The sequence below is a fragment of the Columba livia genome, chromosome 22, assembly GCF_036013475.1.
Source record: "Columba livia isolate bColLiv1 breed racing homer chromosome 22, bColLiv1.pat.W.v2, whole genome shotgun sequence".
Taxonomy (NCBI): domain Eukaryota; kingdom Metazoa; phylum Chordata; class Aves; order Columbiformes; family Columbidae; genus Columba; species Columba livia.
The window spans coordinates 6414747-6442635 of NC_088623.1; the positions used below are offsets into that span (position 1 = coordinate 6414747).

The window sequence follows — 27889 nt, forward strand, 5'->3', positions numbered from 1 at the left end:
TTAATCAGCTCATAGTTTTCATTTCATGCCTTTCTCTCTCTCCTTTTTTGAGGGGGCAGTGAAATTTATACAATATTTAAGCAGCATAGTGGAGTCCTGGAAGATATTATTAATGTAAAAGGGACAGGCTGGAAATGCACTTGAACCTGGTTACAATTAGAGGGTGATTTTTCTAAAGGTCAATGAATTCAGATAATATCCACAGGGGGGAAAAGAAATTTAATACCTTTTTAGTGAATTAATTAATTATAATATTATATCGGCTTGGGGTTCTTTTCCAGAGTGATTAAGGGAACGATCTGTCTTCGGAGAGGCTGGGGGAAGGCAGCGAGCGAAGGGAAGACTGACAGAGGGAAAGGAGAGAGGGGGAGAGTTTAATGGGAGAATAATGGAGCCTTTTCTTTCCTTTAAAAACTTACAGTATTTCCAGGCCACACGATCCCTGCCTGCCCAGACCCTTTCCTTGCAGTCTCTAAAGGCTGTTGGAGGGATTATTTTATATTTTTACCTTTCCAAAGTGGCTTTGGATGCTTTAGCATCTCGGATACCGGACATGGTGCAGGGGCGGCCGGACCCCCTTTGGTAACCACATCCCTGGTGCCACCAGCACGATGGCCCAGGGCTGGAAAAGGGCTTTGTGCTGGCTCTGTGTGTGGGGACGCGGGGTCCCCAGGAGCCATCGAGAGCCGCGGCCCTGGCACGGTGCCGCTCCCGGCCCCAGCGGTGTTGGTTTATCTGCAGCCTGAGCTCAGGCTGGAATTTACACTCTCTGCTAATCCAGCCAGCCCCAGAAATTAATTACAGTCTTGTACATAAAAAATTAACATAACCTTTCTGGATATATGTTCTTATAGTACAGGAGTGGGCTGGAGTCCCTCGGCTGCCTGTAATTGGAGCTGCTTTTCTTCTAATTCTTCCCTTCTCCCTGTTTTTTGAAGATGTGGACCTGTGAAGTCATTAATCATGGAGCCTGGTAGCTGGTAAAGTTTAAGCGGTTTGTAGCTGTGTTTGGTCCTGGCAGTTTGCAGGGAAGGGGGAGAGGAGGCGTCTCGATCATGGAGGGTGAAGGGGTGTGGGGAAAGGGGTGCCCGTGTTTTCCTTACATCTCCTGGCACGGGTGAGGCACCAAAAACCCAGCAGGGAGGTTATCAGGGCTCGGCTGCAGGAGACATGGGCTGCAAGGGCTTTTGCAGAAGTTGCTCTACGATCTCCCATGAGCCCCATGCAGATGTGATTCCAACAGCCACTTTTCCTCTCAAATAAAGGCAACTTTTCCTGGGGGCCCATGCTGTTTTTCCACTCTTCTGCAGAGCCACAGGCTGCAAACACCCCGGCCCAGCAGGTCCTGCACTGTCCCAGTTCTCCCGCTGCTCCCAGGGAAGCCTTCATCCCACAACAGCCTTCCTCCTCCTCTTCCTCCATTGCCTCCAATGGGGCACAGCACTCGCCGGACCTTTGGGCACATCTTCTCTTCCCTCCTTCCCCATCTCTGCTCCTTAAAACCCCACCATCTTTTATCAAACCAGCCCTTTCATTTCTCTTTCCTCCCCCCCTCTGCCACCTCCACCTCCCTCAGCCAGCGACTGCTGGAGAGAGCCAGCTCGCTCCCATTGTGCTATCTTTGGGTCCTAAATTAAAATTTATGACATCTTGAAATGAGCAGTGAGGGTAATTTTGCTTCTGAGCGAAGATGCTAATGAGTCCCCTTAATGGCGTGAATAAGGAGTTGACGGGTCGTGTGTCACTTTGCGCAGACCGTGCTGGTGGTGTAATGGCCGCAGTAAGTGTCTGTAATTATACCCTGTCTCGCTGTATTTTGGCAGCCGTTGTGGGAGAGCAGGCGGCTCAGCCGCGTACAAGGAGGGGGGGGAGGGAGAAGGGAAGGAGGGGGGAAAAATCCCAGCACCTCCTGTGCCTCCCCCGTGCTCCTGGAGTCCTCGTCCCTCGGTCTGTGCGGTGCAGCGCGGTGACATCACTGGGCTCAGCTCCGGCCGGGAGGAAGGTTGGCCACGGCTGATTTGAGGATGGGATGCTCCGTGTCCTGTCTTGTTTTGTCCCCTTTAAAACAGGGTGACAAACTCACATGTCCCCAAGACCTGTTGGACCCATGTGTGTGGGACAGCCCTGCTCAACATTACAGGTGATATGGGCTCTGTCCTCGCCAGCCCCAAAACGTGGGGTCCCGGCTCTGTCTGGGGAGCAGATGGGGAGTCCCCTCCTCTGGCTGGCACCGAGACCCCCTCAGCTATTTGTCCCCTTCCTTCACGTCTCCTTCCTGCTCTGCCATCACCAGCCGCCACCTTGGGCTCCCTGGGGATTCTGGGGACCCTTTGCTGTCCCATTTTTGTGGGTCTGGAGCTCGGTGAAGTGGCAGCTTTGGGCACAGCCCCACTGAGCGTTGCTGGTCCCAGTTGTCCCCTTGGGGACACGCAGTGTGGTCCAGCTACTCTGCCATGTTCTGGGCTGGAAGGACATGTGTTTAGCTTCGGGCACAGATGTGCCCACAGGCAAGTCATTGTCATCTTTGGCGATAGCAGGGATGATTATCAGAATAAAAGCATTCAAGTGCGTGAAGTATTGCCATTGTGGGTGCTACACGCTTGCTTTTAGAAGAGCCTGGGAGCTCCTTGGAGGCGAGGAGGCTGCCTGTGCCCCGGCTTGGGCAGCACGGGCTTGTCCAGAGCTGCTCAAGGGTGGCTGATGCTGAAGAAAACCCCAACAGTGCTGTGGTCCTGGCACAGGGTCCTGCAGGTGCTGGTGTGCACCTCCATGGCTGGGGTGCCAGAGGCTCCGTGCCCACCCAGTGCAGCCCGGGGATGCCAGTTCGACGTGAGCCCCGTCCCGGTGGGAAGCAAAGCTCTGCCGCGTCACCAGAATCAATACAAGTGTCTGTTACAGAGGCACGTGGCAGCGTTTTAAAGGACAATATCAATAAACTCGGGAGAGCTGTTTGCGGGCTCCGGCGAGGGCTGGCAAGCGGGCGCTCCCCGCGTCGGCGAGATCATGACCATTGAAATATTGAAGTACTTGCATATAAACTGTGCTTTCAAGTATTTTTGACAAGGGTACTAATTAAATCTTAATTGACACTGCACTAATTAGCTTCTTAATTACATGGAACCACATAATTAGCAGCACACTCTGTGCTAATTGTTAATTAGGAAAACCAGGCTTCTCCCTGTCCCCCCCCCATCCCTCCCCTCCTGTTGTCGCTTTTAACTAAAGAGCCTCTGGTGGGAGGAGGAAGAGGAAGAAGAGAGGAAGCTGTGAGCCCTGGGCAGTGGTTGGTTGTGCTCCCAGCACATGGTACTGGGATGATGGGTGTCCCCAGCCATGGGGTGGTGTCCCCAGCATCCTCCTCCGCTTCTCCCAGCCCTGAAAGCTGCTCCAGCAGCAGTCTGGCCACCGTTCCCTTGCAAGGGGAGCAAAATCAAACCCCGAGGCTGCAGTTTCACAGGCCTTTCCCTCTCTCTTTTTTTTTTTTTGTTTTAATTTTTTAATGGTGAACTTTTCCAAGAAATACAACAAATGGCTTAACAGCTGCTGCGGAGCTGGTCTTTCCCAAGAGCCCAAGGGAGCAGGGTGCGGGGCACAGTGCGGCCAGGACACTGCGGCCCCTGTTTGTGGGGAAGAGGTGGAGGGAAACGAAGAGATCTGGTTTTCACTGGGGGAGAAGAGGAGGAAAAGAAAAGAAAAAAAGTGAAGAGGTGAGAAAATTGTTCACATTTGACAAATCTTTCTAATTAGGGGCCAATTATGTCCTCAGATTCCTAATTGGGATTCCGGCAGGTTTTCAGGCTTGTAGGGTAATTACAGGCTCGTAATTCTATTAAGATGGAAATTTGGGAGAAATACCTTATCATAACATTTAGATTTTGCCATCTGTGTTGACGGGCTGCAGCTCGGGCGGGAAGGGGCTGCTGTCGCTCCTGCGCCTGGAGCCCGATCCCCAGCTGGTGCCACCGGCATAGCTGCGGGCAGAGCGCAAAACGGGGATAGAGGGGCCTGAGCATCTTCTCGGTCCCGTAGGGATGTGTTGGGGTCCCCAGGGTGCTGCGGACACGGGTTTAGGTGGAGATCCCTGGGCTTTGCTGGGACAAGAGGGCTGGATGTTGTGCGCTCCATCCATGCTCTGTCCTCTCCGAGCATCATCTCAGTGTTTCCAATCCAAAGTAGCCATGGCAATTGCTCTTCAACCTCTGACTTGCAGGAGAAAAGAGCTCCCTTAGCTTCCAGTTTTCATTTGCTCTAACCTTGATCTAAGTGCAAAATCAGGGAAAAATATGGGTGTAAAGTCCCTTTTGTAGGACCCAGAAAGCAGAAAAGGGCTCAGGGCACCCGTGAGTTGCTGGGGATGGGGCCGGCAGGGACGTGCCATGGGGCAGAGGTCACCACGTGCTGGCATGTCTGGTTTTGGGTCCACACCGAAATTAGGGGAGAGGGAGAAAACTAAACCTGGACTTTGGGGAGGGTGCCATGGGTTCACCAGAACGCTTTGATTAACCCCAGGCAAAGCGTTTTGTGCCGGTTATGTTGGCTGGTAAAGAGCAGGGCCCTTCCCCTTTCAATGCATGGAGGAAAAGCTCTTTTTTTTAAAAAAAACAACAACACATATATTTTGTTTCAACAATTGCAATTTTCTTTTTTCCTCTTTCCCCTGGTACATTTTTTGCAGGAGCTGTTCTGTGTGACCCAGGTTGACAAGTGGCCAGAGCTGCAGAGTGGCTGTGGGGACACAGGCCCTGGCTGTGGGGACCCCCCGTGCTGCTGCTCTGAGCAAACCGTCCGTGTCCCACGGCTGACGTGTCCGCACGGCAAAGTTCCCACGGGGGATGCTGTAATTTGGGGTTCCCCAGGTCACTAATACTAACGTGGCTATTTTAATCTGGGTTTCTGGGTGGGAACAGAGCTTCTTCTGGACTTGCAAATTTCTAATAACGCTAAAAAAAGAAAAAGGATAAAAAAATAAAGAAGAAAACCCCCCTCTGCATAAGAGTCTTGCTGTCTTTGATCTTTTGTGTGAGGCCTCTTATCGAGACCAGAGTAGGTTTACACGCTGGAAGATAGGGGAACAATACTGCGTGGAGATAAGCTGCAGCCCGGCTCGCCTTTGTGTGCCAAAGTTGATAGTACTGGGAAAATGTTTACTGGGAGACTTTGGGAGGGAATTAGTCCCCAGCGCAGCTGAGAAATATAATTGTTTAGCATGATAATTGCAGGGTGGTGGGCTGGGTGTCAGCCCAGCGTGGGGTGGAAGGAAAGCGTTGGTTTGCTGGGAAGCCCCGTGGCTTTACCGGTACAGCCTGTGGTGGGGTGGCAGAGGGGACTTCTCATTATTGCCGTGGCCAAAACCCCTAATGAATGGCCTGACGTATCAGATATTAAAGCGCTGAATTATTTTGGTGGGATGAGTGGGGAAATGGAAACACCAGGGGATAGATGAACATCCTTGGGGTGCTTCGGGGGTTTGAGCATTGTCACTGACTTCAGCAGGAGCCGGAGCATTGTGGTGCAGCCAGAGCATCTTGATGCAGCCGGAGCATTGTGGTGCAGCCAGAGCATCTTGATGCAGCTGGAGCATCGCAGTGCAGCCAGAGCATCTTGATGCAGCCGGAGCATTGTGGTGCAGCCAGAGCATCTTGATGCAGCTGGAACATCTCAGTGTAGCCAGAGCATCTTGATGCAGCCGGAATATCTCAGTGGAGCCAGAGCATCGTGGTGCAGCCGGAGCATTGCGGTGCAGCCCCAGCAGCTCAGGAGAATCATCCAGAGGGATCAGAGGCGACCCAGCTGTGGGGACAGCTAAAACCTGCTGGATTTCTGCTGTCTCTGCCAAAAGGAGTTTCCCAACTCGTACAGGTGCCAGGAGGAGTTTCCCAACAGCTCTTACAGCATCTCCAGATGTCCCTTGACTCCTGGGCAAGGACATTGCTGCCTCCCGGGGACATGGGGACTCAAGGGGACCATTGGGGGCCGGGAGCCTCTGGAACCGGGGGTCACCCAGGAGCAGCCCCCGCCACCCGCTGCCGCGTAATTGGTTTCTTATTAATCTAGCTTTTTATTATTATTATTATTATTGTTATTATTATTAAACATCTCTCTTCTCCCAAATCATCTCAGAACCCTGGCGAGGTCCCTGGTAATAGCTCCATAAATTTCAGCCATAAAAAGTAATGGAGGGAGACAAATGAGATAATTAGGAATAAATCTTGGCGAGGTCTCTATTCATCAACATCCCCCAGAACCGACCAATATTCCAAATCATTAGCAAAGCCCGTAATTAACAAAGAGCCAAGGCTTCCAGCGTTAATAAAGCTCGCTCAACTCTATATTATCAGGTAGCGGCTGACGAATCAGCCCTGTTAATATTATGGCCTTTGTTAAGGATCTTCTTTCTTTCTCTCTCTCTTTTTTTAAAGCTAAAAACCCTGTGTCATTTTTTTTTTCCTCTTCTGCTAAATTTTAATTAGATTTTGCATGTGCATCTGTAGAGGGCAAGTGAGGGGACAAAGGGACAGGGTTTTTTCTTTTATACTTGTGGATACGGGCAGAAGAAGAACCTGATAGATATTTTTCCAGTCTTACTACTGTTATTCATTGCTGCACACCTCTGACTCCTCCTCAGGGAGAATCCCTTGGGGCTGGTGCCAACTAACAGCCGATGTTTATTATCCTCTCCCTTCCCTAGAGCCTCGGGATTTCGGAAACATGCGCACAGGCAGAAGGCGCCAGGTCAACCCTGCACACTTGTCCCCCCATTACCCCCAGCACCTCTCATTTGGGTGAAGAACAGAAGGGATTTGCCTAAAAGCAGAGCCAATGCAATGATTGCCCATTTCTGTCCTGGCTTAAGAATTATGTGTTTTTTTGGGGTTGCTGAAGACCAGATGACCCATGTGGTCCTTTCCAACCTGGCATTCTGATGCTATGAGCTCCAGGTTGGACAGCTACACACCAGCCGCTTTGCAAGAAAGTCCCTTTTAACCGCAGGTGCGCAAAGGTTTACGTGCTATCAGCATTTTTGTTTTGTTTTGTGCAAATGGGGGTATCTCTAGATCTGGTATGGAAAACTGGGAGGTTTAGGAAGCTGAATAACTTTGTGTTTTAGGCTTGGGCTCGCCAGCTCTCCTGAAATGATTTCTTTTTTGGCTTGGTGCTAGAAACGGCTGCAGATGTAGTTGTGTAAAATCTTTGTTAATGCGACGGGCTCCTCCGGATGCCACTGAGAGGCACAGATGCTGAGCACTTCAACAAAAACGGGATGCTCACGTCTTCATTTTCCACTCGAGGAACTAAGCAGAGGCCCAAGGACTGACCACTTGGGAAACGGGGCCCAGTGCCAGTGTGGACGGGAGGCTGGGATGGCCGGTCGTCCCTTCACTAGAGGGCAGCATCATGCCAATAAAAATTGCCTTAAATCTCTGCGCTTTTGGATTAGCCAGGTGGGAGCAGGCACAGACCTTCACACCTTGGGCAATCTGGCGCGGAAAGTTCTGTTGCCAAAAGCAGCCGAGCGGGGTGCAAGGGGCGGATTCTGCTTTCGGGCTTGGGAGGGAGCGGGAAAACGTGCCCAGGGCTGGGGCAGCCCCGCTGCGCCGGATTTGTTTGCAACATCTGGAAACGGCTTCTGAGTGGTTTTGCTGCCCAGCTGATGTGCGGCAAGGGGAGAGCAGCTCCGGGGGGGCCGAAACAGGGCTCCCCCAGGATCCGCTTTATTGCAAGGAGATAAAAGGTGGCTGGATGGCAGCACACGTGGGTAACCCCAGCCTAGCTGAGCCGCCGTGTCCGGCCAAGCCTGTGTGCTCAGCACAGAGTGTTGTGAGAACGCCCTTCCCGCTGCCAAAATCCTGAGCAGCACCCTTTGTGGTGGGGGGGGCTGCAGCAGGCAGGCGCCCAGCAATGCTGAGCCCTCAACACGCTTTAAAACTTACATTAAAAATAAAGTAAAAAGTCCTTCATTACTCCTGGAACTCAGGCACAAATGATAATGTACATAGTACCACTGGGCTGGTTTAGGGAAAAAAAAAAAAAAAAAAAAAATATATATATATATACATAAAATTTATATATGGGTAAATATATAAATATATACACAAATGAACGCATAAAATATGTATCTCTGTAAATATACCTACACAACAAATGAATGCGTAAACCTCTATGTGTATGTAAATATATAAATATATACAAATATTTAAAAATATATATATATATATATACAAATGAATGATTGCATAAAAATATGTATGCGTGCATATATATATATATATATATCTCTATATATGGAGGGGTGTGTGTGTGTGTATATATGCATACACACACACACACACACAGAGAGTCAGAAAGGCTATGCAGCACACAGCAGGGTCTGTCTCACACACACACACACACACACATATATATATATGTATATATATATATATATATACACACACACACAGAGTCAGAAAGGCTATGCAGCACACAGCAGGATCTGTCTCACACACACACACATATATATATGTATATATATACACACACACAGAGTCAGAAAGGCTATGCAGCACACAGCAGGATCTGTCTCTCACACACACACGGGAAATTGGAGCACTCGGGTCACCTCCCGGTGGCACCGCACGGGGGGAGCGGGTGGGTGTGCGCACGAGGCCCCGCACGTACCTGGGAGTGAGTTAGTGGGCGGGCGGTGAAGGGCTGTTTGCCCCGTCACGCACGTGTGCGCAGCGGGTGCCAACTTTCCCTACTTAGCAGGGACGAGCGCTTTGGTCTTAGAAGAAAAATGGTGCCACTTTTTTCACCCTATAACTCACTGGGGCTGTTCGGCACGTTTCTGTGTGGGGTTAAAGGTAGGGCCGAATTTTCCTCCCAAAATATTCCTGTTAATGGCTTGCAAATGTTGGCATCCCCGGCGGGTGCATGCACATGTGTGTGTGTTGGCTGCCGGCGCTGTCTCACACACAGCAAACTCCCCAGCTCCCAGATATTTAAGCTAAAACTCCATCTCCTCTCCGGTTTCAGCCGCGTTTTTAAAGAAAACAACTCCCACCGACTGCAGCAGGAAATCGCTATTTGGGTTTATGAGGCACCTCTTCCTGACGAGCTGTGCGGAAAAGACTCTGCTTGCTCTGCAAGGCAGGTATCGCTGTGCTGGCGGGGCGGTGCGGTGCCTCGGCATTGCACACCAGCCCTCAGCGTTGCACACCAGCCCTCGACATTGCACACCAGCCCTCAGCGTTGCACACCAGCCCTCGGCATCATGCACCAGCCCTCGGCATCATGCACCAGCCCTCGGCATCGCACACCAGCCCTCGGCATCGTGCACCAGCCCTTGGCACTGCATGGCCAAGAGGGACAAGGTGACATTCCAAAGCCACTCACGCAACTGCTGGCGCTTTTGCTGGCAGGAAAAAAACCACATGCTTGAGCTGATGGGGGCTCGTAACAGCTCTGTAGATTAAATAAGGTACGAGTTAAGGTGTTGAAGGCATAAGAAATGTTATTAAAATAAAAAAGTATATGAGCCCCAGGGGCCCATGGGTCCAGCTGTGCATCCTGGTTTTGTCCCTTATTGTGTCCTCAGGGCCTTGGTGTTTCTCTGGGGACAAAGCCCTCACCTGTCCTCTTTGCCCGGGTCTCTGTCGTAAGGGTGACGGGCTCACCGGACTGCTCAGTTTCTCTCTGCTCCTCCCCAGGCACCAGGAGAGGGTTAACCCGAGTGTTTTTCCTTCTCCAAGTTGGTAGCAAGGCAGAATGTGGGGATCTCTGGTCTCTGTTTGGGTCCCGGCCTCCAGGGCTGGCTGGAGGAGCCGGCGCTCGCAGGCAGATTGCCGTTTGGCAGCAAAACCCTCCGGCACTTGCCAATTCTGCACTGCTTCAGCTATCGCCGAGCTCAGACAGCTTCTGCACCCCCTTCCCTCGAGACACAACCGCTTTCTGTGTAATCTCTGCTGGAGACAGCAGCATGGAGCCGTCCCCCCGTCCCCCGCCAAGCTCCCGCTGTCTCTTGTGCAAGAGGGTGAGGTGTGACAGTGCCGTTGTGACACCCCACCTTGGTCCTGACCCTCTGGGACACCAGGGACACAAACTGGGTGCTTGTGCCGACACAGGCACCCGGTTTGTCCTTCAGCAGCTGCTCACACTTCTGGCAGGTTCAGGATCAAAGCAAAAATCAGCTCAGACCAGATACTGTCAGATGCCAAGGAGTGGGAAAAAGTGATGCTGCTGGGCCTGTGGCCTCAAGCTGGGGTTTGGGGAAGGGTGAAAGCGAGGAGAGGAGCTGGTGGACCCGAAATGTTAATTCCTTCCAGCTGTTGTTGGTCTGGCAGGTTCTCAAAGGAAGTTTAATAGACTGCAGTCGTCTCCTCTCAGCCCGTCCCCCAATCGCCGGGCGATGCGGAGCCAGCCCAGCAGAACCTGGGATTACATGAGCCGCTGTGTCTTCCAAAGACCTACTTTTAGTTTTTTCCCATTGGCTTTGAAAGCGTTTTCTGGTGTGTGTGTGTGTGTGCACATGTGCGATGCCCGTCACCCCCACTGCCCCTGGGACTGCAGGGAACGAGAAGGGCCAGTCGGGATTCAGTGGGGCTGGGGCTGGGGCAAGAGCAGGAGCAGGGGACTGACCGGTGAGGAGGAGGAGGAGGAGAAAGAGAAGGAGGGGGACAGGACGGCAGCATGGGCCTCCTTGCTGGAGCGCTCCCCAGTCCACCGTGTGAACTTGGGAGGAAACAGGATGAAGAAAGTATTTGGAGTGGAAAAATAAAAATCCTCTCCCTTGTTTTATCGATTGCGATTGTGGACAGAAATAGCTCGGGCTGTGGAAAGTATCCCTTGCCCAAGGAGCAGAGACACAGCCAGGCTGTTGCGATGCAGGGCTTGTCTCGTACGACATCCTTCTGCACCCACAGCACGTGGAGGAAGAGGGTGCCCAGAAACCTCCTGGCAATGGGGTGAGGTGGTCCCGAAGCAGGAGGGTTCCTCACCGGCTGCTCTGGCTCCCGTGTGGTTCCCAAGCCCTGCGCTGTACATCCTGCGACACGCTGGCTGCACCTCTAGACACGCTCAGCAGGGGAGCCGGGCAGCGTGGACGTGGCCCCAGGGATGGCCTGGCAGTCTATTAGCAATTAGACAATAAGCTCCCATCATTAGTAAATCTCACGTCCCTTCCATAATCAATCGCCAGCAGAAAGTGTGGGAAAGGCAGCAGGCATGGCAGCCAGGTCTGCGCGCTGCCCGTCCAGGGGTTCCTGCCACTGAGCTGCTCTAGAAAGCAACAACAGAGCAAGGCTATTTTGGGCATCTGGGCCATTTAATTAATTTTAGCTGGTTTCATTGAACTGTTTCATTTAAGACACCAAAGCAGGAGCCAAGGAAGGAGGGCAGGAGAACCCGGGGTGCCCAGCACAGCCCAGGCTGTGGGGCCAGCAGCCACATGGGCACAGTGCTACAGCTCCAAGAGACCTGTAAAAACCAAGTGCTGGCAGGAGAGTAATTAGTTAAATTGGAGCACATCTGTTGTTAATTAATTCCCAGGCAGGAGGGTTTAACTCTTGCCTTCCCTGGTGGTTTGCAAGGTAGATGGCCAGCATCAGCTTGCATCCAGAGGAAGACTTGAACTTTGCTTTACAGGGACTTGAGTTGCTCTGGTCCATCCTTCCCACATCTCAGAACCACCCCTATGGTTTCCAGGAGCACCCAGGACGTGAGGGGAGCAGCCGGCACTGCTCAGGGCAGTGAACGTGCCCCAGGCTTGGGACGGGGCGGAAAAGCCTCTGGCTTTACCCGTCAGTGCCCTGAGCACTGATGGGACCTCCCGGAGGGCGGGTTTGCAGAGCATCACCCTGCGGGGCTGAGCGGCGCTCTTGGTAGCCCTGCACTGGCAACTGCTATTTTATTTGGGTTTTTTGAAGGCAGCTGTCACTAAAGTACATTTGTAGGCGTGAATATCACATACATTCAGCAGCACATCACGCTCTGTGAAGAGCCCAGCTCTGCTCCCCACCTCCCTGCTCTGCCTTGCCCCGAGTCTCAAGTCCTGGTGGGGGGACAGAGCTGCTGCGTGTGGACCTGGTTCCTCTGGAGCAGCACTAAAGGGATTAAAAGAGCAAAGGAGAGGGAGGAGAGGGAGCTGGGTGAGTGGGGTGCTGAGGGTGCACAAGGTCTGTGCGACACCCTTCCCACACCAGGACACAGCCAGACCGCAGAGCCCTCCCGTGCTGGGGGAATCTGTTCCCCATTAAGAGACTCCAGCAGCGCTCGTTACTGCCAGCTCCAACCTCCTTAATTAGCACCGCCAGTGAGGCCAGGCTGGGGAAGGCCAGCGCCTCCGTCCCTCCTTGCCAAGGATGCAAACGGGCTGGAGCAGAGCCTCAGGAAAAGCTCCCGAGCGCCGGATGGGGCCCCGCTCCATCCATCCCGGGGTGGGCAGCGACGTGTATCCCACCCCTGACCCTGCTCTGGGGCTCAGCCCGGGTGGCCGTGCCAGGGCAAGGGCTTAAAAGCCCCAACCCGCCACCCCGAGTCCTCCTCGCCGTGCGTGGGCTGGAGGAAGGCTGCGCACACCGTCCTCTTCCCCTCCTTGCACTTGCACTGCGCCGGGCTCCGACCGCCTTCAGCTCACCACTAAAAATAGGTTTCATGGCTGAAGAGCAGTGCCGGAGGGCAGGCAGCCCAGATCCCAAACCAGCCTGTGTCGCCATGACCAACTGACCCATTTGGCCTCAGTTTTTAAGTATTTTTCCCTCCTCATTCAACTTCAGCCCAGGCAGCAGCCTCGCCAGCACGGCCGAGCCCCCGAGGGGCAGCGGATGCTGGCTGGGGCTGCGTTCCCCTACGGGCACAGCACGGCATAGTCGGTGGTCCCACGGCAGGGCTGGGAGGTGGCAGGAGTGCCCAAGCCACCGGAATGCAAAGGACTGCCAGCTCCTCATGCCAACCTCTGCCCACCCCAGCGCCACAGCCGGGAATTGGCGTCATTTATTTCCTCCTTTAGCGAAGTCATGTCCCTGGGGCAGAAAAAGCAGCTCGCAGGTCCCGCTGCAGGACAGAGACCCAGGAGGAGCAGGGGACAGTGCTGCAATGGGACCAGAGTTTGTCCCTTGGCTACAGAACATCAGAACCTCGACCTGTCCCAGGACTGAAGGACAGGGAGTCCTCACGCATTTCCTCTCCTGGGACAAGAACCAAAGCAGGAACACCCTGGGGCTGTCACTGAGCTGTCCCATGTCCCCAAGGCCAAAGGAGCCCTGCAGCCTCTGTGACAGCCCCTGCTCCCCGTGCCTGCAGACAGGGGGTGCCGGCACAGGGTCAGGGGTGCCGGCACAGGGTCAGGGTCACGGCGCGGCTGCGAGCAGCTCTCCCCTGGGAGTGCCCTGCGGAGCACACGATGCAGAAGCCATCGGTCAGAAATGAAGAGAGACCTTTATTTACAGTAACAAAAAAAGGGACAAAAAAAATAAAATACCATGACACTTCCCTCCCCATCTCCCCAGCCCTTCAACGGGGGCATTTCCCACCCCCACCCAGCCACGGGCCCACCCCAGGGTGATGGGACAGGGGCCAACAACTGCTGAGGGTCATTTGGCACCAACCAACCCGCTGGGACACACGCAGGGTCGGTGACAGATCGGCACAGCTCCGGGCTCCCCCCAGCCCCGGCTGCAGCCCCACCGCAGGGACCAGTGAAGAAAAAGCTTCCCAGCTGGTGAAATGGGGCTGGGCCAGGCTGGGAGTATTGCACATGGCTGCCGACCTCAGCACCAAGGAGGGGAGGCTGGCAGGATGCGCCCCACAGCACGGACCCTGCAGCCTGGCTGAAGGCTTTGGCATCTCTGGGTACCTGGGGGGCTCAGGCTTGGCGCTGTCCTGGGGTGGGGAGGATGCTCTGGGCCACCCCCACATAAACCAGAGCACTGTGCTGGGGCAGAGGCAGGACAGGCTGTCCCCAGCGCTGGGACTCTGGGGTGGCACCTGCGGGCTCTGTGGGGCGCGGGGGTGCTCCTGCTCTCGGCTCAGTTGGCAGGAGGCTCCCGCGACCCCCAGTGGAACAGCCGGGTGTGGGGAGGAGGTAGAGCATTGGTGGGGTGCCAGCCATCCGCGAACTCCCACAGATCCACCCCTCCCCAGGGAGGACCCCAGCCCAGCTCACCAGCTCCCAGGATGAGGTTTGCAGGGGGGATGTCGCTCTCCTCCTCCGCCAGGCTCAGTCTTTTGGCATTTCACACCTGGGTGTCCCCACCGCTGGCTCTGGGACCAGCTGGACTGGGGGGGACCCACTGGCGGGCCCCCCGCCAAGCGTAGCCCCTCAGGAGGAGAAGCAGAGCCCGCAGCACTCCATGCAGATCTCCAGGCAGTCAGCCGACTCGCAGCAGGCGTCGATGATGCCGCAGTCCATGTCGCAGGGCAGGTCGCAGTCTGCGCACTCGCCCGAGTTGCAGCAGCAGCAGCAGATGCAGGAGTCCTCGGAGGTGCAGGAGCCGCAGGTGGCACAGTCCAGCACGATGTTGCAGAGGGTCAGGAACTCGCAGAAGAGGCAGGAGAGGATGCAGTGGACGCAGCAGTCTGCGGAGGAACAGCCAGAGAGTGGGCTGGGGGGGACGCTGGCACCCACGGGCAGGCTGTGATGCAGTGCCCGGTGGACGGATGCTCAGCCTTCCATACAGGTGGAAAGCCTCCCTCAGGAACTAACAGAAGGGATGGAAAAAGGGGCTGGGAGCCAGGTATTGCTCCAGGGGCCTCCATCAACACCCAGGGACTTGCCCAGCTGCCTGGGACATGCCCAGAACCCAAGAGAGCCCAATTTTGGAGGACATGAGATGCCCCCAGCCAGCACCTGCCCTGCAGAAGGCTCCTGAGGAGAGCTCAGCTGGTGCCCAGATCTGGGGGTGCTGTGCGGCAGGATGCTACACGAGACACCCCAAGGGATGCTGAGCTGGAGAATGGCTGGGAAGGGTGTCCCCCCCCCACTACCCAGGGGAAGCCAGTACCTTCCTGCGCCTCAATAGGGATGTGGGACGAGGCCGACTTGGAGCTGCCCTTGCTCTTCTTGCTGCTCTGGCTGTTGATGGAGTGATGCGACTGCAGCTTGCGCTGGGGCTTCTGGGCGCTGGGGAGGGGTCGGCAGACCCCATTCCCCGCCCCCCCGCTGGCACTGCCCGGATCGGGCCCCCGCCCGGCGCCGTTCTGCAGCAGGTGGGTGCAGGGGCTGGGGGGCTGCGGGGCTGCTCGCACCTGGGGCTGGCCTGGGGGGAGAACAGCACGTTAACCCCCCGAACCCTCCCAGCAGACTGGGGGGGAACATGTGCCCAGACCCTGCCACCAGATGGGAACCTGGTCCCAGCGGGACACGGGGTGGCTGCATGGTCGGGGAGGAGTGATGCTGAGAGATGTGTGGTCCAAGAGGATGGAGATGGAAAAGAAGATGCAGAAGAGATAGCTGGAGGGAAGGAGGCTTCAGAGAGAGGAAGAGAGACGTTCCCACACTGCTGTCCCTCTCCCCATGCTGCTGTCCCTCTCCCCATGCTGCTGTCCCTCTCCCCACGCTGCCATCCTTCCTTCTCCCCATGTCCATGCAATGGATGAGAGGATTGCGAACCAGCACAAGTGAGAGGGGAGTTGGAGCATCCATCCTCCTGCCACAGCAACACCGACCAAAGCCACAAATAAAATCCTGCCTGATGGTCTTTCGGCCAAATTTTGATTTTCTTCTCCAGAGCAGTAAACAAAGGATGATTCAGGCAAGAGGCTCGAGGGCAAAGGCACCTCCGGCCACTGGGAACAGGAGCTGCTTTCTGTGCAGGGCGGGCACGGGGCACGGGGCGGACCCATGGGGTGGAGGGGGCACAGACGGTCCCTGTCCCACACCCTCCCTTGCTGCCAAAAATAAAACAGATGGAGGTTAAAAAAACAAAAGTGCATGGACCCAGCACCCAGCTCTGCCTGACTGAGCTGGGCTCAGAGCGGGGCGTAAGGCTTAACCGCATCCTTGGGTGAAATGTTGCATCTTTGACGTGTGCTGGGAACTCCAAGTAACTGGAGCTGAGCAGGAAGAACAGGCTGGAAACCAGAGAGGTGGGAGAAGCGCAGAAAGGAGACATGGAAAACAAGACTTGGATAAAATGGGATGTGTTCTCCCCCAAAAAAGGGTCCTGGAGGGATCTGGATTCCCATGCACCCTTCTCCGCCAGTACCCGAGTGCACGTACTGAGCCGGCACCAAGCAGCACGGGGCGGCACCAGGGTGACTGCGGTGTCCCTGGGCGGGGGCCCTGGCAGCAGCCAGCCCAGCAGGGGCCGATGGCAGCAAATACTCTGCAGCATCGAGCGCTGGGTTCCTCGGGGCGTTTGCAGCAGCAAGCCACGCACTCACTTTAGCGTTCCTCATTGCGCTGCATTCCTCAGATTAAACTGTTTGTAAATCAAGATCACGCTCCAGCTCCAGCGAGTGGCAGAGAGAGCAATCCCCCCTCCAAGACAGGAAAAATAGCTTCAATTTTTCAGGAGAGCCTTCAACTCTCAGAAGCCCAAAGCTTTTCTAAAAGAGGCGTCTTCACAGTATCACAGTATGTTTGGGATTGGAAGGGACCTCAAAAGATCATCTAGTCCAATCCCCCAGGTCTTCAACCTGAGGCTTAGGTGGAGCAGAGTGCCGGAGGTGATGCTCTGTGGGGATCTGCACCCCCTTTCCCAGGGAGGAGAGGGGAAGGAGGGGGTTCCCTGCAGCCAGGCCAGCCCGATGGGGTGTCTGCGCTCCCCCGGCCCCGCTGCCGCAGGGTGTGCTGGGGAGGGGGCTGCGGGGCCGCCCCACGCGGGTGCAGCAGGCTGCAGCGTGACTCAGACCTGCAGAATGTCTGTGGGCAGCCAGCCCAGCTCCCAGATGCTCTGCAAGGGCTCGAGCTCTGCCTGAGGAAACGTGCGCTCTCCTCGCTCCACGTATGCTGTCAGCAGCGCACGGATTTCGCCGTCCCATCCTCTTCCCACCCCGCCTGCCTGCTCTGCGGAGGTTGCAGCCCCGTTCCCACCCTCCCTCTCCCCGCTGGGAAGCATCCATCCACTTTACGCCCCTTGGAAGGGAAAGCTGCATGCTCACCTCCAACAAAAGGGGAATGGCTGCACGTGTTAAGGGGCAGCCGGGGAGCAAAGCCCTCGGATCCAGGCTGGGGGACAGGGAAAGGACGGACAGCGTGGCTCCCGGAGAGCCTGCCCTCCCGTCTGCCACATCTGCCAGATCTGCTCTCCCACCCTTGCAATGGGAAACGGAGCAAGGGCACCCTGACCCCAGCTCTGCTCCCAGCCCACCCCGGGGTTTCTCCGGCTGCAAACTGGCAGGTTTGCAGCATCAGGAGCGGGGAGGTGCTGCCTGGCTTCACTGCTGCCTCCAGCAAAACCAGAGCCACAGCGCAGCCCGTCCCACCCCATCCCCTGCTCACTCAGGCTTTGCACCAGCCTCATCCTTGTCCTGGATCCGCGGAAGCAAGAGCTGTCCCAGTGGGAGGCGTCTCCTCCCTTTGCTCCAGCAAACGGCTGGGACCACAGAGCCCGTTCTGCCAGGGGGCTCTGCTCTCCCGCTGCAGCTTTGGGGGATGCTCCACCCCAGCAGCCAGCTCCTTCCCCCAGGGGGTCCCAGCAGGACCCCAACCTGACCAAGAGCTCCTCCAGCCACCCTCCTCCTCCTCCAGCCCATCCCAAGGACAAGGGAAGCGAGAGACATTGCGGCACTGCCGGATGCCGCCCTTCGCCTTCCCGGGCTCCTGGTGACTCACGCTCAGCTAAAGCCTTTTGCTTTGATGTGGGGAAGAGCAGAGCAAGGAGGAGACGGCTTCCCACCATGGCTGCCCGCCTTTTTAATGCGCCCTGCTACTGATTAGGTGGCAGAAGCCCAAAGCATGGGCACCCATCGGTGTCTGGAGCTGCACGTGCCATGGCAGGGGGAAACACTCACATGTCACAGCTTGGGGAGCACTGGTGAGCTCGGAACAGGGGCCCTTCGTCAGGATTTTTTGGGGCTCATCATCTTCCCGGGGTTTCTCCTTCTTCGGTGCTGCAGGACGGGCGGACGGCCGGGGCTCTGCCGATGGTGTCGGCCTCGGCGAAGGGCACGAGGGCTCACCCGCCTCTGCAAGAGAAACAGGGCTGGAGCTGAGCGACCCGGGGTGCACCGAGCTGTGGGCAGAGCCCCCAAATCACAGCAGCCCACAGCACAGCCCCAGCTGCTGCAAACGGTGCTGGTTGGTGCTTTGGGACTCTGATTTTGGGCATAATCCATCTACGCATCCCCACTGCTTTCGCAGCCCAGAGTTCACAGTGGGGGGAAGAGCTGGAGCCCTGCGAGGGGCCCTGGGTGGCTGGGGATGGGCACGGGGGCTGCGTCACTCTGCAGTCGCTCACCCTGCTGCGACACCAGCAGCTCAGCGGCAACCTCCCAAAAACCTTCCTGAGGTCCCACATTCCTTCTCTTAAAAGCCAGAGGATCTGGTTACACGCAGCGGCTCAGGCTGGGTTTTTCATCCCCCCTTCCCATGAAAGGGCCACTGTCCTCCCTGCAGGAGCCGGTGCCACCTCCCCTCGTGTTCCAGCTCACTGTGGGGCAGCAGCAGCCCCCGCAGGACCCCCTCAATGGGGCAAGCAAAACCCCAAACAAGAGCCGTGTTCTTCCTCATGGGGATCAAGCCCAATGCTGTGCACCCCCTTGCAGAAACCCAGCCAGGAGAAAGCACAACCCCCTCCTGCAGAGCCAGCGCTGGGGGCTGGCTGACCCCATGGCATGGTGGCCGGGGGCTGCGGGGTGTCCAGGGGGCTGCTGTGCTCCCCCACCCACCACCAGCCCCCTCCTCACCGCTCCATCCCTCTCCCCAGCACCCGGAATAGCAACCACTTGCACAACAGGGGCTGGACCGCACTTTATATAAAACTAAATTATAGCCTGGGCAAAGGGAGGGAGCCCAAGGGCCCGTAATTACCCTGGCTATAACAAGAGGTCCTACATGCGGGCAGGCAAGGGCGGGTAGGGGGAAGAGAGCCCTCAGATACTTCGTTATGTTCAATATAACAAGAGTCCTACAAGCAGGAGCCAGGAGGAAGGCAGGCGGCCCTCACATGTGTAATTATAGGGACAAAACAAGAGGCCCTACAAGGGAGGTGGGGGGACCCATCCGCACCCCGGGGTCGGCAGGAGCCGGGACACACTGCCGAGGGGCCGCAACCAGTGTGGAGCGACGCTCATGCAGCTCCCAGCTCCGCTACACCCCATATGCTCATTCTTCTGCCTCAGTTTCCCAACAGGACCGTCCTCTTGGCTCTCCCCAGGACGCTGAGCCAGCCCGGGGTACCGGAGCTCCTGCGACAGGGGTTTGCTGGGGAGGGAACCCCACCCTGACGCACAGCGCCTTTGCAGGGGAGGCAATTTTAGGGCTCAACCAAGGGAAATTCAGCAGATCCAGCTGAATCTTGCACAGCAACGTTGGCTCCAAACCCCAAGCAGGGTGGGAGCACATGAGCCCCAGAAAGGAGAAAACTGATTCCCATGCCCCTGGAAAGCCCAGGGCAAACAGAGGAGGAGAGAGCAGGCTGTCATCTGCCCAGAGGTGTTTGCGCATAGGTGTGGTGTATCGGTGAATAATAACCGCATAGCTGCAGCCACGGCCTCTGTCATGTCCCAACCTGGACCGCCCTGAGTCAGACCTGCGGCGTTTAGTCAGCACCTGATCCAAAGTCTGTTAAAGCCAGACGTGAACCCAATGGCCGAGAGCTCTGGACCCAGCCCTGCGGCAGAGACTCCAGTGCAGAGCACGGGGGGTGCGGGAGCCGCGCGGATGGCGAGCGTGCTGGTCCACTGGCTACCGAGACACGGCTCGTTTTGGCTGTGTCCACTTCACACATATAATTACCCTGCACAACAAGAGGTCTCACACACAACCACAGCGATGCGGGGAGGAAGATGGCAATTAAATTAACTCCCACTGGAACAAGCTGGCCAGAAGAGAGACAAAAATACATGGGAGAGAAATGTGGGTAAACTGGTTCCTTCCCTGCCTTGTGCAGCCCTGCGTGCCCTCACTGCTCCGACAACCCTCGCTTTGGGGTACACAGCCCCAGGAGGGGTTCCTGCTCCCCAAACCACATGAAGCTGAGCAGAGACGACAGAGCAAAGGGAGGAGCAGATCCACCCTTGGTAAAATACGCCAGAGAAATGAAGATAACATAGCACAGGGAGAGAGACTCGTGTTTTCTTTATGAGAACAGAGATAATAAGGCATTTAAAAATAATAAGACAGGCTTCAAGAAATCACAGTGCTGCCGGAAGGTATGAGAGATTAGGAAAGGCGATATACATGGATCTACTTTCTTTGCCTCCCAGTTGCCAAGCCCGGGAGATGCACACAGGTCAGGTTTTCTGACTTCCGCCTATTCACAAAGTCCAAATCCACCCGTGGTAAAAGCCCCACGAAATCAGTGAGCTCCAAAGTCCACCAAGCTGTCCTGAGCTGCAGCTTAATCCAGCAGCAGATCTGCCTGGGATCTCTGATGGATCTGTCCCTCTTATAGCCAAGTGCGCTGGCTAAAGAGGGAGAAGTCTGGTGGCAGGAGATGGCCGGACACCTCGCCCGCTGGCACGTGCCCGTCACCGCTGCCCCACGCGAGACAGGAACACCTCCAACAGCCAGCGGCCAACGCCAGGCTTGGGCTGACGAGCTTAGAAGCAAATCCCAGCTCTTAAGCAAACAGTATGTCAGGATTAGGTGGCGTCAACCCATTGCAAAAGGGAGGGAGAAGGGTCTGGATCTGAGCTCTTCTGCACCTGAAGAGCAGCCAGATCCAATGCTGCGGGTCGCAGCTCCTGCCGGGGTGAGATGCTCAGGAGGGTCTCCCGTCCCCCCATCTCTCCCCATTTAATCCCCCAGGAATAGATGGTCAGGGATGAGATAACGTTGGAGGGGGACACGGACACAGACAGTCTAGCGAGGCGTTTGCCATTAACAACACGCTACCCCGCAGCAATATTTAGTTTGGGAGTTTTCTAATCTGTTTTATGCAGATAAAATGAGCACGTAATCTCTCTTGGTTTTCCCGTACGTGCTGCCCGGCCCAATCAGGTGCCTCTCTGACCTATTCAAGGGATATTTTAGAGCCTGATTAAGTGGTTTCAAGTGCAGAAGAGATGGCACTGAGGCAAATCCTTCCAATGCCACGAGCCAGGCTGGAGGAAAGGAAAGCAAAGTGCTGGTTTGAAAGTTTGCTCAACTGGGAAAAATCCAAATGGCTTATTTACATTCAGTCTGAAATTAATGCACTAAAGTGTTTTCAGATTCTGTGATATTCAGGGAAAGGAAAAGGAGGATGGAGGGGAAGGAGAAGGGCCCCGGACAGACCCAGCACAGCTCTGCTCCCCTCCCGCAAGCGTGTGCCCCATGTCCCAGCGCTCACCTGGGCAATGCTCGGGGTAAACAGGTCAGTTCTGGGACAATGCGGAATACGGTCAAAAATAAAAATATTGGTTTCTATGAAAAGTTACTTCCTAAACGCAAAAAGGCAAAACAAAGCAAAAAAACCCACAAAACCCCAAATAGCTTGCCAGCCTGGGAGTTGTTATTATTTGTTATTTATAGCCGTTGGGTGGGTAGGAAGAGAAGAATTTCGGGCTGGCCAGACAGGCCAGGACCAGCATCTACCCAGCCCGTCCACACTCGGTGTTTGACCTCAGCTGAAAGGTCAGGTGGTGACAAAAGCCTGGACTCCAGGTTTGGGGCGCAGACCCTGTGCCAAGGTGACCCTACAAACCCCATCACCCAAAGGTCCTCGCTGACCCAAGCAGCACAGTAGGCACAGAGCAACCCTCACGGAAGAATTGCTTCCCCCGAGAGCAAGGACACGGGGATGTGGGGACAACCCTCAGGAAAAGTAAGAAATAAACTCACAGCAAGAACCGGTGCAGGATGACCCCCCCGCGCTGGCCAGAAGGACATAAATCCCCACACCGTGCAGCCTGGCACGGAGGAAGGATGCAGGAGATGCTGCGACTTCCCAGGTGTCCTTAAGGACCAGCAATTATCCCTGAACCCTGGAAAGTGGCTAACGTGATGCCTATCAGATCCAAGGAGATGCTTGGAATTACAGAGCAAGGAGCCACATTGCTGTGCTCGGGAAAATTATGGAGAGTCTAATTAAGGACCATGCCAGTACAGTAATTGTGTAACCTTACCGGGTCAAACCAGCACAGGCTCTGCCAGGGAAAATTTGTGTCTTTCTAACCTGCTAAGAGTCCTTAAAAAAAGTTAATTGAAGAGCAGATAAATGTGAGCTGGTGGACATCATTATTAACGAGAATAATAATTTGCACTTATGCAGCACCTTTCATCCTGAGATCTACCCAGCGCGCAGCTCTGAGCCAGTGCCCAGCACACATCACCCAATCTCCATGTATTTTACATCAGCACAGCTGCAGCCTTAAGATGCTGTGAAGCGGAACCTTATCATGGGTCGGCCCAGTGGGGAAACTGAGGCATGTAAAAGGGATTTACCCAAAGCACCATCCCACGGCGATGGAGACCAAGCTTTGCAGTGCTGGGGCTCAATGTCCCACTGGCAGGGCTGGGGTTTCTCCCAAGCACAGACCCCAGAGCAGCTCGGGAGGAGCTGCAGCGGCACGGGCGAGGCGGGAAGCGGCTCCTGTGCCACGGCGGGCTCGGCGTGCGCGGCAGCAGCGTGCCTGGACGGCAGGATGGCGGCGAGGAGGCCAGCGATGAGGCATCGGGTGGAGCGAGTAATTGCTCCTGGAGTCAGCGAGCCGACCCGTTTCCTCGTGATGAAGGAGCCGCTGGGGGGAACACGCTGTGCCGGCGGCCCTGGCACCCAAAGCAGCCAAACCGGGCGAGCATCGTCCTGCCTTGGGCACAGCCCAAGGAGCCGGCGCCGGGAGCCGCCTGCGCACCCATGGGGAGCACCCAAAAGAGGATGGGACTGGGGGGAAAGCGTTTCCCAAAGCTCCTGCCCGTTCCCTGATCCACCCCATTGCAGAGCTGGGGATGCAGCTGTGGAAAGACAGTGGGACAGCACTGGAGAAATGGGGGATCTCCCCCAAGTCAAACATCAGGTTCACCAGGGCTGCCAAAGCCTGCCGGAAGATCAAGCGGAGACGGGTGAAAACGTGCGTGCACGTGGTTGCAGTGAGCAAAGCCTGAAGGTTGGGATCTGGGGAAAAGAAATCCCAATTATCCCACCCCTGCTGCTACGCATGAGCTCATTTCCACCAGTACAACCCTGGGCAGCGCATGGGGGGACGTGGGAAGGGGCCACCAGGAAGGACGGACACGGTTCTGTCCCACACCAAAACCCGCAGCCCAGGAGCTCTGGTGCCCGTCCCAGCAGCTCACGGCCGGGCTCTGGAGCACCAGAAACAGCACGGGAAGTGCCCGGGGCACCTTGGGCTTCTGCAGCTCACAGGCTCCAGCAGGCGCTTTCCAAGGAAACTCAATCGGGAGCTGGACCAGGACCGAGGCGCCGGGGTGCTGAGCGGCACAGCCCCGCAGGGCCTGCTTTGCTTTGCTTTGCTTTGCTCAAAAACAGAACCATCTGAGAAAAGCCAGAAAACTGCTTTTCTTGAGTTTTGTTGTTGATGTTCAAAGAAAAGAAAAAGAAATTAAGTATTTTCATAAGCAGACAAGAAATCTTGAAAGAAAAACAGAGAAGAATCTTTTGGTGCAAAAAGTCTTTATCTGGCATTTTTTTAAAAAAATGTTTATTTAGGTTTGGGTTTTTTTGGCCCCTTCGCACTTACAGGATGTTTGTGTGCAAATCTGCAAGCAGCTTCACTCAAATCAGTGCTAAGACAAGCAAAGCCCCTTTTGTTTCAACCTTGCAGGGGGTTGTCCTTGTTCCTGCCCCCCCTCTCAGGAATGGGTGCCCGCGTGATGGTGGCACTGACTGCTGCCCAGCCTCCCCTGCTCGGGGCACCCATGGGTGCTCTGGACCCCGAGGGGCAGCACCCTGGTGCAGGCAGCTGGGCCCCGGTGTTTCGGGTGAGCGGGGCAGAGCCGCTCGCAGCGCAGCGCTGCAGCGCACAACAGCTTTCCTGCTCCGGTTACACCTCGGGGCAAATGCTTTGGAAACAGGCAGAAATAATTAAAGAAAAAACCCCATAGCGTGTGAGTGTCCTGTCCCTGCCCCCCCAGACCAAGAGCCGCGGAGCCGCCGGTGCCCGCGGCCAGGCCGGGACACGCACACGGAGAGGGGACATGGAGGGGGACGCGGAGGGGACCCCACGCAGCAGATGTGGGTCCTGCTTGGAAGGCAAAGACGGGAGGTGGGAGCGAGTGGAGTCAAACCTGAGCGAAAGGCTTTTCTTCTGGAGGTGGATTTGCCTCCAGCACCTTCACATCCATTTCCCATAAGGAAAGTTCCTCTCCCTCTGTCCCTGTTCCCCCTTGTCTGGCTCCCCACAAAGGGAAGGAAGGACAAAAATAATGTCACCAGCCAAAGGGCTGTTTTCTCCTGTTTTCTGTTAATTCTGCAAAAAAATAATTATACCCCCACACTCCACACATGCAGACGACTGCCTGTTCTCCCTGAGGCTCCTCTGCAAACCACCTGGGGCTATTTCAAGGGTTTGGCTGGGCACCGTCTGTCCCCGCCGGGCAGGAGGAGGCTGCACTGGCACGGGCCCATCTCCAGAGACGGCGAGAAACAAACTCCGGGCAACGGGCTTTGTCTTGGGCTGGGGAATCGCACCAAGCAGGGCAATGCCAACCTGACTCTGTCCACAACGCACCAACTTGGGCCAAACCACTCCAGCACTTCAGTTTCCCCATTTATTTCACGGGCTTGGTGTTACAGAATTATCTGGTCTAATGTGCAAAGCATCGGAAAGGGAGTAGAGTAAAAATTCCCAGGCTCCGTGGTGCGTGACAGAGCCACTGGACGCTGCCCAAGCGATAATGGCTCTGCACTGAGACGTCACGAGGCCAAACAAGCACGAGAGACAAACCGGACCCTGTCCATTCATTGCTCACCAAAACAGAAAAATAACAAGGAAAGAAAGAAGTGGTGTGAGCAAGAATTCAAAGCTCAGGACGTGGAATCAAAGAGCTGGTCTCTGAGACAGGCCAGGGATATTCTCTTGTCACGAAATTCAGCCCCCAGAGCTTGGGCAGGAAGAACCGGAGGGTGTCCTGGGACCCCCCGGCTTTGCACACTGTGAATGGGGTCCAGCTCTGCTTGGGTTCACCCACCGTGGGTCCATGTTCCCCTCGGGAAGAGCTGGGAAAGAGGAGGGTGGGAAAAGACGCAAAGCCCTTTTCTCCGACACATTTAACAGATCTCTAAACTACTTTTTAAAATAACCCACACTTGCTTATACAGCGGATAGTGCACAGTGCTCCTCCTAACCCGGCCTGGTGGCAACTTCCCATGCAAAAGCTTTTTTGCACTAGGTTCCTGCATTAACAGTTCACTGCTTCCCGCCTGGAAAGGAAAGTGGATGGAAGGAAACTCAGAGAAATAAGCTCTGCACAGCCCCTGCGCCGGGACGCGGCTGCAGCACAACGCAGCTAAGAGTCCAGCCGGGAAGCAGAGCCGGCAGCATCCAGCTGGAAAAGCAGGGGGAAGAGAACAAGAGGATGTATTCTCCAAAAGTTGGGCCCAGCCGCGCTCCAGGCCAAAGCCAACAAGGGGAGCGATGCAGCTGTGCTCAGCTGGCGTCTGCGCCGCCGTGCCCGCGTCCCACGGCAACTCTGCCCGCGCTGCCCCTGCCCGGCAGCCACTCCGGAGCTGCTCCCGGGGTAGATTCGGCCCCTTTGCGCCTGGTCTCACAGCACAGCACCAGCAGGATGTTTCACCTCTCGCCATCAGCTTCCTGCTCTAGTATTTTTTTCTCTCACATCTGGACTTTTAATGCAGTTTCTGCACGTGAGCCTTGGCAGGGACTGACCAGCACCGGACACCGGCACAGGTCCTCGCGTCCCAGGTAGAGCCACCGCACATCTGGACAACCGAGGGGCTCAGATCTGCCCCTTGGAAAAAGAGAGTGATTCCCCAAACTTTTCCATCCACTTCTCCACAGCCTGATCCTGCCCCCACGGGGAGTCGCTGTGGGGTGGGGAGGGGGCCCCACCACCGCCAGCCCCAGCCTGCAGAGCAGCCCCCAGCCCCTCGCTCCCGTCCCTCGGGGGTTTTAACCCCGGCTCGCGCTGGCCCCGCGCCCCGCCTGCCCCGCGCACTTGGCCGAGTTTCAGAAACTGCTGCAAAGTTTGTGCTCTGAACTCCCCCCGGGGCCGCCGGCACCAGCTGCGCTCCCCCCGCCAGGCGCAGGACACGCACACGGACACGCACACGGACACGCACACGCGCGGCCCGGGGCGCGAACACGCTCTCAGCCGTACACAAGCGCGGACACACGGACACACACTCAGGCACACCCCCCCCCACCAGCCGAGCACACAGAGCCACGCACACAGCACCCCCGGCCATCGCCCCCACACACATTCCTCCGCACATCCCCCCACCCACAGCCCCCCAGCCACGCACACACACACTCCGACACCCCCCCCTCCATGCACAGTCTCCAGCAATGCACCCCCCGCGGGACACCCCCCAGCCCTGCACCCCGCGGCCGTGCACCCACATCCCCAGCCCTGCGCCCCCGGCCCGGCGGTGCACCCCCCAGGAACCGTGTACACACAGCCCCCAAGCCCCCCCAGCCGTGCACCCCCCAGCCATACTCACACAAGCACGCACATACGTCCCACGGCCGTGCACCCCCCAGCCATACACACACAAACACGTATAGACGTCCCCCGGCCGTGCACCCCTGGCCGTGCACACCCCCCCCTCACCCCGTCCCCCAGCCGTCCCCCCCGACAGGAGCCCCGCGTACCTGGCGGCGGGGTCGGCTCGGCTCGGCGGGGCTCCGGGCGGCTCTGCCGGTGGCTGCTGGCCTGGGACATCGGAGAGGGGCACGGCGGCTGCGGCGGGAGAGAGGCTGAGTGCGGCCGGGCCGCCCCCCGCCCCGGGGACGGGCTCACCTGGGGCCCCGCTCAGCCCCGCGCCCGCCCCCGCCGCGCATCCCCCGGCCCCGCCGAGCGCCGGCCGCGCTCCCCCCGCCGCTCCCGGCCCCGCCGCTCCGGCGACCTTTAATGAGTCGGTCGGGGGCGCGGGCTCGGGATTGGGTCTTTTTCTTTTTTTTTCCCAATTCCTTAAAAAAAAAAAGGCTGCGAGAACAAACAAACAACCGCCCGCGGCCGCCCCGCCGAGCAGGAGCCGGAGCAGGAGAGGTTTCTTTTGGGGGACGGAGCAGAGCCGGGGAGGGGAGCGGCGCGGGGCAGGCAGAGGTTGGTTGTTCCCAGGGCCAGCCTCGAAATCGGGGTTTCTCAGCTGTGCTGCGCTTTTGGCTCAGTGGTGGGTTTGCCCCCTGAAAATTCTGGGGGGAGTAATGGGGGTCTGGGAAACACCCACCGCCCTGCTTGGGACCCTCAGTGGGGGCTCCAGCCCGTCCGCTCTGCACCCGGGCGAGGAAGCAAAGAGGGTGTTTTTATTCCCGACTTTGCTGGTGTGTCCTCTGGAAAGCCTCTGTCTCACCCACGCCTCCCTGCCTCAGTTTCCCCAACTGGTAAATGAGGTTTGGCTCCTCAGGGTGATGCCTGGAGGTGCTGGGATAGGAGGTGACAGCGTCGTTGCTGTCATCGGCCCCAAAGTGATGGTGTGAAATCGAGATTTCAAGCAATATCAGCACTTCCCAACCTGGTGTTCACGCATTTGCTCCAGCGCTGTGTCCCTGCAGGGTCCCCACGAGGATTCATGTAGGACCCTGTGGGACATTTTCAAAGCTGCTTTTTTATAACACCACCATGTTTTCCTGCATGTAAAAAGCCGGCATTGCAAAGTGTGCAAAAGGAGGCTGTGGTCACTCT

The 27889-nt window shown here is 56.5% G+C and overlaps 1 protein-coding gene across 2 annotated transcripts; it reads right to left on the reverse strand.

The window, feature by feature from the left end:
* Positions 1-13394: 13394 nt before the first annotated feature.
* On the reverse strand, positions 13395-27587 carry MDFI (MyoD family inhibitor). Of its 2 annotated transcripts, XM_065039034.1 has the most exons (5): positions 27435-27587; positions 26857-26944; positions 17932-18105; positions 14979-15233; positions 13395-14553 (listed from the first exon to the last, which is right to left on the reverse strand). In XM_065039034.1, exons 2-5 carry the CDS (start codon positions 26924-26926, stop codon positions 14297-14299), a joined length of 756 nt encoding a protein of 251 aa, XP_064895106.1. In that variant the 5' UTR covers positions 26927-26944; positions 27435-27587; the 3' UTR covers positions 13395-14296. The 2 variants fall into 2 exon arrangements, with proteins under 2 accessions (XP_064895106.1, XP_064895105.1); XM_065039033.1 differs by lacking the exons at positions 17932-18105; positions 26857-26944; positions 27435-27587 and adding an exon at positions 17433-17918.
* Between the last annotated feature and the right edge of the window lie 302 nt (positions 27588-27889).

Bases quoted from the DNA above. Each gene is read 5' to 3' on its own strand.
- MDFI (XM_065039033.1), bottom strand. From the start codon at position 17,700: ATGTCTCTCGCTTCCCTTGTCCTTGGGATGGGCTGGAGGAGGAGGAGG. The intron at 15,234-17,432 runs GTGCAAAGCCTG...TTCTCCCCCCAG, and splicing joins CCAGGACAAGGATGAGGCTG to GCCAGCCCCAGGTGCGAGCA. The intron at 14,554-14,978 runs GTACTGGCTTCC...GTTCCTCCGCAG, and splicing joins CCCTATTGAGGCGCAGGAAG to ACTGCTGCGTCCACTGCATC.